At 52.2% G+C, this 15,524-nt stretch overlaps 1 protein-coding gene across 5 annotated transcripts in view; it reads right to left on the minus strand.

The window, feature by feature from the left end:
- The window catches only part of SH3PXD2A (SH3 and PX domains 2A), a 232,944-nt gene that overhangs the window by 163,990 nt on the left and 53,430 nt on the right, over positions 1-15,524 (minus strand). Inside the window, exon 1 of one of the 5 annotated variants that reach the window (XM_034663216.1) lies at positions 8,002-8,156. The exons of 3 other annotated variants lie outside the window; for them this stretch is intronic. In XM_034663216.1, the coding sequence (XP_034519107.1) occupies positions 8,002-8,034 (33 nt within the window). In that variant the 5' untranslated portion in view covers positions 8,035-8,156. Of the gene's footprint in view, positions 1-8,001; positions 8,157-15,524 lie in introns of those variants that run through there. One more of the 5 variants, XM_019809500.2, reaches the window with a different exon arrangement.

Here is a 15,524-nt window from a genome sequence, read left to right on the forward strand (position 1 = left end):
GTATCCTCCTAGCCACCATGGGATCAAATTCTGGCCAAAGTTTGGGACAAAGACAGCATGTTCTTGGCAGAGATGAGACCAAGGCAGACCTTGGTCCCAGACCCAGGCCACTGTTCTAGGCAGTGAGATTCTAGAGTTAGTCCCCAACACGCTCCCTTGACGCAGTTCTCTCTTGGAGATACGCCAAGTGGATGCTTCTAATTGACAATCCAATGTCCTTTCCCTTCCTCCATCCCCTTCCCCCATTTTGTTGGAATACAAATGGTTCAGGGTACTTCCAGACCCACCCTCATCTTTCCCCACACCCATAAAGTCTTGTTCAAAAGACAAAACCAAAAGAATAGGGTAAAGAGGAAGGCTGGGGTCGCTGGGCAGAGTCCAGCTCTTTGACAAGGCCTTGCCCTGGGCAATATGGAACCCGGCTTCCCAAGAGCTTGCCTCTCCTGTGCTTGGGAGTGCTCTTGGTCACCACCAACATTGGGTGAGCCAACCTAAAACTCAGGAAGGGTGCTAGAAGCTTCTTTAAAGGTACTGGAAGCCCCAGCAAGACGCTGGGCTGTCAAGTGGACCCAGCAAAAGCCAGGCAGGCCCAGGAAGTCCTGGCCAGGCTCACTCTACACCCGGTGACTTGGGGAGGTCACCTACCCACATCCCCAACTTCCTCCTCCATTAGAAACTTCACAGCCTAAGCAAGAGAAACATGTGAAACTCTTTTGACAGTTCCAGTGGAATAAGTGCTAAGTTGCACCATCTCCAACACTGCTGCTATCTGCTCCCCTCCAATGGTTTTATCTCTGGCTTCTTGACCTTTGTGGGCCCTCTGTCTCCCAGGAACACAAGCCTATTCATGACCTCTGCTCCACTGACCTCTCCAGTCACATGTCCTGCTACCTCTGCACATCCCCACACACTGCACGGCCTGCCTGCAATCCTCCCTGGACATTAGAGGCCAGTCCCCATTCATGCTGTTCTGTGCCTTTGCATAGAATGTTGCACCCACCTGTGATCTCTTGCTCTCAACATCTCTGAGGCCTTTGCACAGGTTTATCCCTCATTTACTCCCTCCTCTACATTGCTTCTGTAGTTTGGTCATATTTCTAGAACTGTACTTACCACTATATTATGATTATTTGTTTATATACCTGCCTCCTTTCAAAAGTTGTACAATTCTTGTAAACAACATCTGTGCCTTGATATGCTCACTTTCCACCACAGCATCTGACCCATAGCTGGGCACACAACAAGACTACATTTTCCAGCCTCCCTTGCTGGGAGATATAGTCATGTGACTGAATTCTGACCAATGGAATATAAGCAGGGATGATGTACACCTCCTCCAGATGACCTCTAACATCTCTTTACAATCTTCCACATTCTCTCTTCCTTCTCCTGCTGACTGGATACAGAGATCCATGGCGGGTGGAGTCCCCAGATGGAAGAATCTGGGTCCCTGAATGACAACCTGGAGCACAGCCCTCCAGGAACCAGTTTGGGTCTATGACGTGAGCAGGAAAAAAATCTCTATTATAACAAGTCACTGAGAGTTTGTTACACGGTATTAACCTGTCCTGACTAATACAAAGGAGCTCAGTCATAGTCTGATGAACCAAACTGAAAGAGGGAAGACTTTATATAAAATGCCCCCCGCCCCGGCCCACCACCAATCCAATCAAGTCAAGTATCACATCCCCTACGTGACTGAACTATTCCCGAAGCCAAGCCATCACCCCGCTCCCCCTACCCTATCCACCAAATCACACATACAGCATTTAGAATGCCAAGCACCAAGGAAGGGTGGCCCAATAAGGGTGGGGATTGGGGACTTGACAGCTGACCTGTAAAAGTCACCACAGGTGAATGAGCCCCAACTTGAGATCCTGGTTCCACAAGTTTGTAGAAGGCACACCGAGACAAAGCTGAGCTGCAGGGAAGGGCCTCCTTCTACCCCCACGGTCATCTACACCTCTGACACATGACCATTCAAGCTCACAGGAACATTTCCAATGACAGGAACACCCCCCCACCTCTGAGGCAGCCTACACCACCCCGGCAGCTTCTGGGAAGTGCTGGAACAGCATTCCTCAGACAGAGCCCCAGTTGGCCAGGCCAAATTCCCACGTGGTCGCAAAGCCTGAGACCATATGGGAGAAAGATCACATTTGGACAGAAGGAAGAAAAAGAAAGAGAAGGACTTCCAATGTATCCTTCCAGCACCCTACACCCTCACTACTCAAGGTGTGATCTGAGACTAATCCTATCATCACCCGAGAGCTTGGTGGAAATGCAAAATCCCCAGCCCCAGGTAGACCTACAGAATCAATCTGCATTTTAACCACATCTAAGTAGTTCGTGGGCACATTAGAACTGGAAAGCCTGGCTGTCCTTTGCTATAAGGATCCCAGCTAATCTTTAGCAGTGTTCCTGGAGCAAGTCCCGCCTATCCGCAAAGAGGGGCACACAGGAGGAGGAGGAACAGCAGCTAAACTGTAGAACTTGCCTTTAAAGGGGGGTGCAGGTCTGGCACCCCATTCCCTACACTCAGCACCGGCTGGCCATGCATTCCCGTATTTATTCAACAACCATTTCCTGAGCACCTGCTATGTGTCAGGCACTGTTCTGGGTCCTGGGAAAACAAGCTAAGGAGCAGGCAAGGTGGGTCCTGGGAAAACACAGCACACATTGTAGTGGGGAAGAGATAGTAAATGAGTAGACAATGAGTCAAACAGGATAATGACGGATTGTGGTAAGTGTCTTGAAGACAATAAAACGGGACAATGTGACAGGGCTGGCAGGTTCTCTGAGGAAGTGGTGAAGGAAGGCCTTTCTAGGAGATGTCATGTGAGTTGAGGCCGGAGCGCCCAGGAGTCAGCTGCTTGAAAATCTGGGGGAAGAGTCTCTGGGCAGAGGGAACAGCAATGGCAAAGGCCCTGAGGCAGCACCGTGGTTGGTATCCCAGGAGCAAGCGGTTGAGCAGTGCGTTAGAGCCAGCAAAGGAGGATGCAGGGGATAAGTCTGGAAGCACAGATGGGGGCAGGGGCCCACCCCCCCAGGGCCTGGGGGCAGGGTAAGAATTTGGGAGTTCATTCCCAAAAGAAAGGGGGACTTCCAGAAGGTTCTAAACAGGGGTGTGATGTGATCTGATTTATGATTTTAAAGGATCACTCTGCTTAGTGGGAAGACCCCTGAGGAGGCCAGCTCAGTTGCCCAGGTGTCCTGCGCAGAGGTGACAGGACTGGACCAGCGTGGGGACACAACAGACAAAGAGGAAGGGGGGCAGAGCCCAGCTGCATTTTGAGGGAGGTCATATGGGATGTACTGACTTGCTGTTAGGTTGGAAATGGGCCATGACTGGCCAGGTTTGGGGTGATCCCAGCTGGGTTTGAATCCCTTTGGCAATTCGGGCACTCCGAATAGCTAGGCCAGGCAGTCCGAGTACCCTGACCCGACCTCACGGGCTGACGCTGCATCCTCTGTCCTGACAGCTTCCTCCCCGGTCACTGGGGTTGCCCACTCAGCCCACAGGAGTCTTTTCTTGGCACTTCTCCTCAGGTCAAGGGCTTCCTGGTGTCCCTTCACATTTGCGGAAGGGAAGGACAAGGTGGAGCGCAGATGGAAAAAGAAAAACCCCCAAAGCAAAAATGACAACTGGTAAAGCAGCCCACGCAGCGAGGCAAGCTGCCCAGGCCGGCCTCGGGCTTCCCCGGCTCTGTGGCCGGCTCCGTGTAACCAGGCTTCCCCGTGGGGAGAGCCCCACTCCTGCCGGGAGCCAGGAAACGCAAGAGGAAAATGTCCCCGCAGAGCGCGGGGTCCCCCAGCCGTCGGCTGCTCGTCCAGGTGATGCCTTCCTCCGGCACACCTCACACACGTGGCCGCTGCCCACCCAGCGCAGGTGCAGAAGGAGGGCAAGTGCCAGGAGAGAAGGGACCGGCGGCTGGAGCACTGCCGGGCGCCTGTGCGCTGGCCCACCTCCCTCTCGGGCTCCCCCTCCAAGAAGCAGGACTTTCCCTGACCTTCACCCATGCCCGAGGCAGCCCTGCCTCCACGCCTTTGTTCCTGCTGAGCTCCCCCTGCCTGCACCCCCTTCTCAGTTTACCTTTCTGCTGGACCCACCTCAGTGGACAGAACCCAGACAGGAGGAAGGGAGTCCAGCACTCACCAGCACCTCCTCTATCTGCACCACCGTCTGTGTCTCTTTTAGAAAGTATCTGAGGTCCATTATACCTCAATGTAAAAAAAGTTTCGGGCAAATGCAGTAACACTTGAGTGTGTATTAAATCTGGGAGGTAGGTCCACTGAGAGGTTATATTATTTTCTGTAGGATTAAACCATGTCATAACTAAAAATAAACAACAGGACAGAAAAGCTGACTGGCTGCAATGCAGAGAAGCAGCTGGAAGGGCCAGGCGAGAGCCCGGAGTCCATGGTAAGAGCGCCGGGGATGCAGGTGAGGAATCAGGAGGGCTTGGCTGGGGGGCTGAGAGACGGTGCAGGGGGGAAGGTGGGGCAGAGAAAGAGAGGAGGAAGAAGGAAGGAGAGGGGTGTGGGGGGAGAATGTGGGGAGGGGTCTAGATAGGCGCCTGGGTTCACACGTGCTGAGGGGCTAGCGTACGTGTGGCTTGTAAGTGGAGATGCTTCACAGGGCAGCCAATGGGCTAGCTCATGGACAGCCCCACCCTGAACCCAGTGACTTGCCCACGACAGGTGCTTACCCCTCACCCACCCCTAGGTGATGACAGAGACTTGGACCAGAGGGCAGCCCCTCACTAAGAGAAGAGGTCCAAAGGAGAGCAGAGCCCTGCCCCAAGCCTAGGCCAGTGCTCTACCTTACCCAGATCACCGACAGCTGGTGAGGTATTTTGGGGACCAGCTTGACCCTACAAAGGTGGCTCCCTATCCCGCCCAGCTATTTCTAGCGGGGATAGCATTGGGGCAGGTGCGGCCTTAGAGGAACAGCTAGCATGGGGTGGGGAGGGATTAGGTGATGGAACAGACCGATGAGACCCAGGGGACCCTCTGTCTAGCCAGAGAAGGGGAAGAGCCAGCCTGAGGCTCCTGCCTGCCATGTCCCCAGCCCTACCCACAAGAACCCAGGACTCCACTCTCTAGGGCAGCCGGGGTGAGGGCTGAGAGTACTGCCAGCCCCCTGCAGCCATGGGACCCGGGCACAGCCGGCCCAGGGAAGGGAGACTGCAGTCATGTCTCTTCTGGGAGGGAGAAGAGCCAAAGGCTGGCCATCAGGGGTGCCCTTTGGAGGTAGGGCAGCCTCCCACCAGGTGCCCAGACTGTCACCTGATACCAAAAGGAATGCCTTTGAAAAGGTTAATTATGAGGCCGATGCCTGATGCCGCACACTCCTCCGAGAAGGAGGGCAGCCTCCCTCCCCCCACAGACTTTTACCTTCAAGGCTGCAGACTTGTCACGCCCCTCGCTCATTGCAGACCAGAGTCAGGTCCCGCCCTGCCCTTCTCCCAGAATCCTGCTCACAATGTGACAGCAACATGGAGGGGGAGATGGGAACAAGAGAGACTCCGACTGACAAAGACCTACCACAGCGAGAGAAAATGCCTCCAGAAAAGAGTCCTGGGAAAGGCTACAGGGATGAACAGAGCCATGCCAAGAGACAGGCTCAGACTCAGGGACCCTTGGAGAGATAGAGAGAGATAAATAGAGAAACTGGGAAAAGAGAGAGATGGAGAGAGAATACCGCAGCAAGAATCCAAGACTCAAGAGCAGAGAAAAGAAAATGAGCATATGCACAGAAACTGACACCTTTTCTTTCTCTGCTCAGCCCAAAGCCTTCCTCCCCAGCCTGGGCAGAGGGTCAGGGCAGCACCCCCTCCAACGGGCAGCCCAACCCCACCTGCTCTGTAGCCGAAGCCTTCCTGGCAAGGGTGGGCAAGGAGCCATCTCTCTCCAAGGCGCCATGCCTCCTTGGTGGGCTCTGCAGTGCTCTGGCCCACGTAGGGGCCACATCCAAGTGACAAGCGGCAATGGACAGAAGGGGTTCAGCATGTGGATTCCAGAGCCAGACTGCCCAGTCTGAGTCCTGCCCCCCCACTTGCAGAGAGGGTGGTTCTGCAGCTCTACCTTCCCCCCTTGGTTCTCGACTACATAGCCAAGAAAGCCAGGCGTTCCAAACTAGCCCAAAGTGTCCCAACTGCACAAAAAATACACACACTGATGGACAGAATCTCAGTTTTGAGTCCCCCTACGTGTGGTAGATCTCTCGGCCTTGTCTGCCCGGCCTCGGTCCCTGCCCCACTGCACCGTAGGATGGACGGAGAAGCAGGCATGGCCCAGCACCCCAAGGGGCACACATAGAGGGTTTCCCTCCACCTTCCCACTGGGGGTTCCTCCTCACAAGTTCCAAGAAGAAGAGTGGAGCCCATCTCCTTGAGGAGCCAGACGGGCTGGCCTTCACCACAGATGCCCTCAGGAGACCAGCCAGCACTGTTCCAGTGGGAAGAATGGTCGCTTGTCACATGCCAGAACCAAGCTTCTCAACTCCAGCCCATACAGCAGCCTCCTGCTTCCTGTTTGGTTTGTTGCTCTTGTTTTTTTTTTTTCCCTTACAGCGTATATCTGAATGTGGTCTATTTAGCCCTAGGGACTCCCCTGCGCCTGCCCATTCCTAGCCTCCGCCCCAGCCCGCTGCCAGCACGGAGTTCAGACTCTGGTGTGGCTGAACTGGCCACTGTGTTCTACTGGGCACCAGATAAATGCTCCCTCATTAGCAGATGGAGCTCAACCCTGGCTGGCATTTGGGGCCATCAACTGGCCAGTCTGGCAGCATTCATTTACCACAGCTTCGGGGTGCCCAAGACCCTTTCATGGCTGGGAAAATGTTCCCCCTAGTCCAGGTTGGACAGACACGGTGTCCACAGAGCCCCCGCCCTCCTCCAGGGGGACCAGACGCAACATCAAGAATGACCACCATCCTGACAGTTTTCCGTAGCTGCTCCAGGCTCGATGGGGAAGGCCTTCCGGGCCTTATCTCCTGGAAATCTCACGGCTCTGAGGCTGCTTCTGTACTGAGAGCCATTCCATAGCTGAGAAGGCTGAGTCTTGGAGGCCAGGTAACTGTTCGGGGTCACCTGGCCGGTAAGAGGTGGGGCCCATGTGCACACCTTTGTAAGTCTGTCTGATAACAAAACCTGAGCTTTCCTTCACCGCGGGAAACTGCCCCACTTGGAGAGCCGGGAATTTGGCATCAAGAATCCCACAACCTCTTTTGGAGAGATCAATGTCCCCCAGCCGTGGAGGTTTCTGAGGAATCTACAACCCTTTTCCCTTAGCCCCAGCTAAACCGGGGATATACAGGAAACAGTCTCAATCCTCCAACAACTCTTACAACGGCCTGGTCTGAGGGAACGTCCTTGAGATGCAGGAATCACAGCCCCTAAAATCACTTGGGGGCTGAGGACCAGTCAGGTGGCAGGGAGCTGATGAGGGGGGTCCCTGCAGCTGGCACCTCTGGGTCACCCAGCTAGTGGCAGTTCACCACTGGGGTGGGGGGTGGAGAACAAACGGTCTTCCCTCAAGCCCATAACTCAGGCTCCCGCCGCTCAGCTTGGCTGTCCCACATGCCTACCTAGTTCCATGTGAGTCAAAACCAAAACCAACCGTTGCTATGGGGTGAGGGGGTGTAAGTATGCCAAGACCTCCAGGCCCGGATCCGGGAGCTGCCTTGACAGGCGTACACTTTGGGTTGCTCACTCACGCTGTGCCTTCTGCCCGGCCCTGACTCTTCCACCAGCTGGTGGCTCCCACCAAGGCCAAGGCCGTGGGCCTGGCTTTTCTGCCCAGGACGACTCTGACTTTTTCCCTGCGGGGTCCCCAGTACCAAGCGCAGTGCCAGGCATGGAGCTGGCACTCCTCCAAAGGTGCCCTGATTGCCTTGAAATTCTCTCCCGGGGGAAGGGAGTGACTTGGTCCTAGCTGAAGGCTTCAGAGAGCACATACACACACATACACACACATACACACTCACACCACACTCACCTGGCCACCACCAAAGATCTTCCTCCCCTTCATTTTCCAGTTTGGAAGGGGACACTGTCCCCCACCCAACTTCCAGCCAACTTTCCTGATGCTTATCCAAAGGGGGTATCTGGGGGCCCGGTGGGGGCAGAGCTGAGTTTTCCAGGTCAGACCTTTGGGCCTGAGGCCAGAGGAGGAAGGAGGTGACAGGCAGCAGCTGCACTCCAGGGCCTCCCCCACCCAAACACACCCTGACATGACACCTGATGCCGGGAAAACAGGGCACGCAGCTCCAAGCAGTCATGCAGGTGGTGTGGCCTGACTCACATGCTGCCCTGGCAGAGCTGGGGTTTATTATCCGAGAGAAGTGGGTGGAGGTGGGCAGGACATGGGGGCTGAGCTCCAGGAAGCAGCCGATTCTGTGAAGGACCTGCTGTCTGACCTTTCGGGAGCTCGAGAGAAGTCTTCTACTCTCTGCGGGGGCATCTTCTCCTGGGGAGGGTGAATGACTCCTCTCCCACCAGGAGATTTCTCGGTGATGCAACAGGGCATTCCTGCCCTCCTTGGCCAAAAACTGGAAGAGGCCTCCTGGATGGGAGGCCAGAATTCCAGACTCGTATGAACCAGAGGCTAGGGTGCCTGAGTTCTAGTCCTGCTGTCACTTAATGGCCTTGTAATTTGGAAAAGTCACTTCCCCTGCTGAGGCCTCACTTCCTCATCTGTCAAATAAAGGAAAAGGACTGTAGCAGAGGGTAGCCAAGAGTTTTCACTCATGGTGCCTTTGCCAAATGACAGGTAGTCTCTCCCTGAAGGTACTTGGTTTTGTTTTTTTAGAAGGATTCTGGGATGATCGATGCGTGATGTCTGCCCTGGGTGTAGGATGGGAACATGCCACGATCAATTAATGATGTCTGCTGTGGGCACAAGGCTGGAAAGCGGCAGCATGAGCACCAGATAGGTATCATTCTGGTCGGTGATCTCTAAGGGCTTTCTGGTTATAAAACTCACAATTCCACCCTTGATTCCCCAGCAGACATGGTTAACACTGGTTGGCAAGCATGTACCTCTCGTATTGTGGTATTTGCACCCAACTGATTTCTCTCCTTGAAAGAGACGTTTTCATCAGCCCTACAGGACCATTACTGGGGGAGCAGGCAGCCTCCTGAATGTTCTCCATCCATCCATACTCGCAAGACTTCACGCCGAAAGTTACAGACAAGGAAACAATGCCAAGATTTAATACCCAGAGGACATTCCAGCTTTTCTTACAATTCTCCCCGTGTCTACAAAGGAGCTTCCCCACTGTGTGAAAATCCCACCCTGGCACAGGGAGAGGACGAACAGTCAGCAACAGGCAGAAATGGCTCCTGGCTTCGTGGCGCAGTCACAAGTGAGGGCCTCATCCAAGAGGGCCAGTGTCCATGAGATCCCCGGGGGCCGTGTGCCTGGGTCACCTATTGACCACGTCCTAAGAACACCCCTTACAAATGCACGCAGGTAGAGAAAAGGTGTTCACAGACGGACTACTCATCTGCACAGGGAAAGATCAGTTTCCCAGGCGCACCTGCAGCAGGGGAGTATCCCCAAGTCTGGGCTGCTTCAGAGTCAGAGAAGCTCCTCTCCTCTCTTTGTATCTTTAGGCTTTGCCTGGATGGAAAGTTCTCCTGATGGCAGGCTCCACCAGAGCCCAAGCTCCCTCCTCTCACTTCCCTTTATACACACATGTGTGAGGCTGTCCCCCTCTGTACCCTGCCCCAAGTCCACCACCTCTCCCCATCCACCTCTCTCCATCTATTCTGGACCTGCAAGGCCCCTGTGTACAGGGTTATTCCTAAAACCACAGGGGTGGGGAAACTGCACAAGAAGGGTTTACTAGTGGGGTACTAAGGAACCCCAGGATTCCATCCTGAGGTGGCCTCGAAGTAACATTTCACCAGGTCCTCCCCTCCCAACCTTCCCTGGAGAACAGATACCCTCAGCACCCCCGCCCCCCCAAACCCCACCAACAGCAGGGCCTGGCAGAGGAGAAATCGGGAGAGAGAGGAAGCTGGAGTTCACCCTCTGGCCACAGGGGCTAGATGAAAGGCAGTAGTTAAAGTGGGAGCCAGCTCCCGGGGCGGGGAAGGGGGGTAGGAGGGAAGCCAGCTATGGAATTCCCAAGAGCTACTGGAATCCCCACAGGGCTCCCCTGGAATCCCCCTGTGATCCACCAAGAATCTGAAAGATGCCTCCTTCCAAGAGCAAGGGAAAACAGCAGCCAATAATTACTTGTTTTCCTAACAGTGCTGCTGGGAGGACGGCGTGTTGGTAAGGTTGGCAATCACTCCTTGGAGGTGGAGAGCTTTATCTAGGAAACCCTTGACACTGCCACCTGCCTCTCCTGCCTGGAATCAGGCTGAGCTATGGGATGAAGGTGAAGCCCATATCAGCCGGGCACAGCAAGAAACCTCTGCCCGCAGACGGAGTGGGCATCTCCAGATACTTCCTCTCGTGGTGATGTTCCTGCGGGCCTATCTGCTGAGCTGTCAGCTTCCCTGTCCAGAGTCTCCAGGCTGGTCATGACTCTGTGGGCTTTCTTTACATGACTAATTTCATTCTTAGTATTAGCCCGTGAGGCAGGTATTTTCGCTACCCCTATTATACGGATGAGAAAACCAAGGACAGAGAGGTTAAAGAACTCACCAAAGGTGATAAACAGTTAGTAAGGGCCAGAGCTGGTCTTGGACCCCACTCATCCTGGCCGTGGAGTCCCTGCCCGTAGCCCCTGCATCCACGACCATGCAGCTCTCCGTGTGTTTTGTCGTGACACAAGGCCCACCACCCAAGTGCTTCTTGCCCCAATGAACACGTGTTCATGTGTTTAGAGCAGTATTTGAATACAAGATTCCAGTTTGACAAGATAATTTGGACAGGTCCCTGGGGTTGGTTGAAATGGGTTCTAACCAGTTACATTCCATAGGAATGATTTAGAGCAATGGCTCAGGAAGTATGAGGTAATGTGATTTTAACAATTATTTGTCATTTTCTTTCTTTTGTTAGATATGCTCTTCATGTCCATTTTTTTTTTAAGATTTTATTTATTTAGTTGACAGAGACAGCCAGCGAGAGAGGGAACATAAGCAGGGGGAGTGGGAGAGGAAGAAGCAGGCTCCCAGCGGAAGAGCCTGACGTGGGGCTCAATCCCAGCTCCAGGATCACCGCCCTGAGCCAAAGGCAGACGCTTAACAACTGAGCCACCCAGGCGCCCCGCCCATTTTTTTTTTTAACCAGTGTGTTTTCTGTCCCAGTATACTATAATGAGCAGGAGAGACATATTCAATGTAGACCTCCTACTTTTCCCACCCCCTCCCACAGGTATCTTTTTAAATTAAATATTAACATTGTAAATAATACATGAATACATTCTCCTTTTTTAAAAAAGTAAAACATTACAAATAAGGCTAAGTTTCCCCTTTACCCAAGATCCTCTTCTCATTGATGCCCCCCACCATCTTCCAGAGATAACTTTATTAGCAATTGGAAGCGCACCCTCCTGGATCTTTAAAAAATATTTAATGTGGGGCGCCTGGGTGGCTCAGTCGTTAAGTGTCTGCCTTTGGCTCAGGGCGTGATCCCGGCTTTCTGGGATCGAGCCCCACATCAGGCTCCTACACTGGGAGCCTGCTTCTTCCTCTCCCACTCCCCCTGCTTGTATTCCCTCTCTTGCTGGCTGTCTCTCTCCCTCTGTCAAATAAATAAATAAAATCTTTAAAAAAAAATATTTAATGCTTCTGCTGTATATGTACTTTCAACAAATATGCCTTGCTGGTTTTTTTACATAAATACTATATCGTTTGAAATCTGCAGTGGTCATTCATTAACATTTCTTGGAGATCCATCCATGGACTTGAGATCAATCTCATTTGTTTTGACTGTTGTCCAAAGTGCAATGAGAATACCACCGTTTACTTAGCGACCCTCTGTCACGGTGTTTCCCACTGTTGCCATGGCAAACAACATGAGGTTCTCCATGCGTTTCTGGGACTGGGGACTAAATCATTACCTCAGTCAAGGCCAATGTTGTCCTCTGTCCAGGATGTGTGAACAATCACAATGATCCACAGCTCACCACGCTGCAGGAGCTTGCCCTGCCATGCCAGGCTCTGGAACGCTCTACGGTCCTTGGAATGAAACCGTTCTTAGAACTTGGCAAGTTCCCTCCCCAGGCTTTGGGCACTACCCCCCTTGCCTTTACTCTGGGGTCAACGACTTCAAACAACACAGAGCTTCCCTTAATGATTAAAAGACAGAGCCTGCAGGAGAGACACTTCTCCCCTCCCCTTTTCTGCTCTCAGGTTGGTCCCTGGCGCACTTCAGGACCCCCTAGTTTGACCTCAGCTGAGGTGTGCTCTGAACATCAAACCAAATGAAAGCAAAGCTATGAACCACGCTAAATGAAGCTGAACGAAACAAAAACTAAACCAAATTATAAATCTAATAAGTAGAAAGATGAACACAGATGCTGACCTGCAAAGTGAGGGGCCCGGAATAGAATTCTCCTCCTAAAAACACAATGATCCCATATGTACTAGAAATGACTTCAGAACACGCCCCCACACACATACACACCCGTCCCAAGGCCAGTCACGAATGATTCGGGGATTACAGGCTTGTTCATCCATGTTAGGCCAGCTATTTGAGAGCTAGAAAGTGAGTGTGACCCTGGGTGGGGTAGGTGGGTGGAAAGTCTGAAGAGATGAATAAGGAAGAGAGATTAAAGCTCTCCAAAACAAGTTAAATCCTTTAGAGCCCATGAGCAGTCCTGAACAACCTCCTTAACTCCATCTTGCAAGCAGCGTGGGGGACGCCGAAGGGCCTCTCCTGGCTCTCATCAAATATTGACCCTCTGCACTCCCTGGCCGGAGTTCAGACCAAAGGGCCAGCAGCAGCACAGAGCCAATGTTTGCAGAGCAATTAACCGCAGCCCACCGCCTTGTAGGTCGGATTGTGACACGAGGTTCGGTGGAGCCGGGCCTTCAGAGAGCCTTCCGGTCCTGCCCCGGGGGGGGGAGGGCTCCCTAACAGTGAAGGAGTTGTGCAAGGACATTTACAGAGGCTGGAAAGGTGGGCCAGTGCCAGTGAGAAGGCAACATAAGAGCATCTGTGGCCCTTTACCGTCCTCCTTCTCCCCTTAACTGTACCCCCAAGTAATCCAAGCCCTTTACAGCCACACGGGCCTCCCCATCAGGCCTTGTCTCAGACAGCCCCTCGGGGACACGTCCCTTTCCTGGTCAGATAGGCGGAGTGGTGGATTATTTTTAGAAGAAATCAATTTCCACTTGGTGACCAAGAGCCTCTCTTCTCCCTGTTCCCAACTTAACGTCCGAAATGCCCTTAGAAGCCCTCTCTAGCAACTGACCTGGTTTCCAGAAGTGTTTGGAATAGCTGTTGAATTGAATTGCTCTATTGATCGGGCCGATCATGGTGGAACATAGTCTCCTTCCTCCTGCGGGGGCCCTAAAGATTTTAGAGGGCAATGGGGGAGGGTCTGGGAGGGTGGCAGGGCCCTCTGGGGCGGGCATAATGCCAGATCTAGCCTGATGTGTGTCCCAGACGGTCTAAGGCAGCACAGTCATGATGCAGACGTTCTGTTTCTGCTCAGGGTGCAGCCACCAAACACCACAGACATGGAGCCCGCACCGTGGGGCAAGTATGGCCACAGAGTCAATTGATTTCATTCTTAAAATTAATTCAACTTCATTTAGTAAATTAATTAGTAAATTAATTTTTAATTAGTTTAAATGTAAATGTAAAAAGCTGCATGTGGCTAGTGGCGAGCACAGGTGTGAAGCCTCCTTCCCGTGCTTCCCAGTGGGTAGAAAGAGGGGCCATGTTCATGTTCAGTGGACAACCCCTCGCGTGTGGAGGATGCAGAACTGCTGGGGCCAAAAGCTGAAGATACGGGAAGAGAAGAAGGTCAGGAGCAGAGTAGACGGACTTATCTTGGTGCCCTTGGAAGGATTTGGGGGGGGGGGGTATGAATGACCAAAACAGTTATTAAAATTATATATGTACATTCATGCCTTTGTCTGGGGAGAGAGTCTTTTGCTTTCATTAGAAGCACAAAAGAATCCCTGATCTCAAGAAAATGAGAGAAAATAACTCCTTGATCTGTCAGATACCGCTGTCTTCTTCAGGGAAGCCTGCTTTGATCCCAGAGTATAAGGTTTCTCTGCAGTATCTCTCTGGTACTTTTCTCTGTAGCACTTGAAATAGTATAAAATTATATATACATAATTTTTTAAAGATTTTATGTATTTGTCAGAAAGAGAGGGAGGGAGGGAGGCAGGGAGGGAGGGAGCGCACAAGCAGGGGGAGGGGCAGAGGGAGAGGGAGAAGCAGGCTCCCCCCTGTGCAAGGACCTGATTCGGAGCTCAATCCCAGGACCCTGAGATCATGACCTGAGTGGAAGGCAGACGCCTGACTGAGCCACCTAGGCATCCCATATATATATATATATATATAATTTTTTTAACTAAAACCCATCTTATTTCACTAAAGAATAAGTCCCATTAAATTAAGCAGTAACCAGATCTGCTTCTGCTCATCAGTAAATCCGCACAGACTGACATACTGCCTGGTACATGGAGGATAAGCACTTAGACTAGATAGACTGAGGGGTGGGTACGTGGGTCGATGGATGGACGGACAGACGATGACTGATGGAGAGAAGGAGGAAGGCATGCAAGCATAAATGAATAAACAAATTAACAAACAAATTAGGGAATCCTTTACCCCAATAACTGTAATTCTCAAAAAACAACCAAAGCCCCCAAACTGGCATGGGGGTGTGGGGCTGTATCACTCCAGGCTGCTGCCCCAGTCAGAACCGTACAGGCATCTTTTCTGTTCCCCCCTCCCAAGAGGAATGCTCTTCCTTCCTCTCCAGCCATAGCATGTTGCTTGTCCCTCAATCTAGTGTCTATTTCATCTCCAGTGGACTTCATTGCTTCAAAGTCTACGTCCCCCACCAGACTTCTCGAAGGAAGGGACCTTGTCCTTCTCAACCTAGCATTCCTCAGGCTGCAGAAACGCAAATGTGCTGGAGGCCAGTCCACTCTTACCCTGAGCCAGCATGGCCTATTCATCTTTATATGTCCACCCACACACTCACAGCCAGGGTAAGGCTGCCAGGTTCAGCAAGTGAAAATAGAGGACACACCATAAAATATGAATTTCAGATAAACAATGAGTCACATTTTTAGCATAAGTATATCCCATGCAATATTTGGGACACATTAATAGTAAAAAATAATACTAATCATTATTATTTATCTGAAATCCAAAATTAATTAGACATCTCCTATTTTATCTGGTGGCCCTACTCCAGGGCCTCAAAGGGAACAGGTAGCCAGTAAGTAAGGAGTGTGGGTGGCACAGGGGAGAGGCGGGAATAGGGAGATAAATGACCAGCTCTGTAAAGTCCTAAGGCTTCAGATAAGTGTAGAACGCGCAGTTACCGGCTTATCTGAGGATTCTCTTCCCCAACGCCATGAGTAAGTTCC

The sequence above is a fragment of the Ailuropoda melanoleuca genome, chromosome 6, assembly GCF_002007445.2.
Source record: "Ailuropoda melanoleuca isolate Jingjing chromosome 6, ASM200744v2, whole genome shotgun sequence".
NCBI lineage: Eukaryota > Metazoa > Chordata > Mammalia > Carnivora > Ursidae > Ailuropoda > Ailuropoda melanoleuca.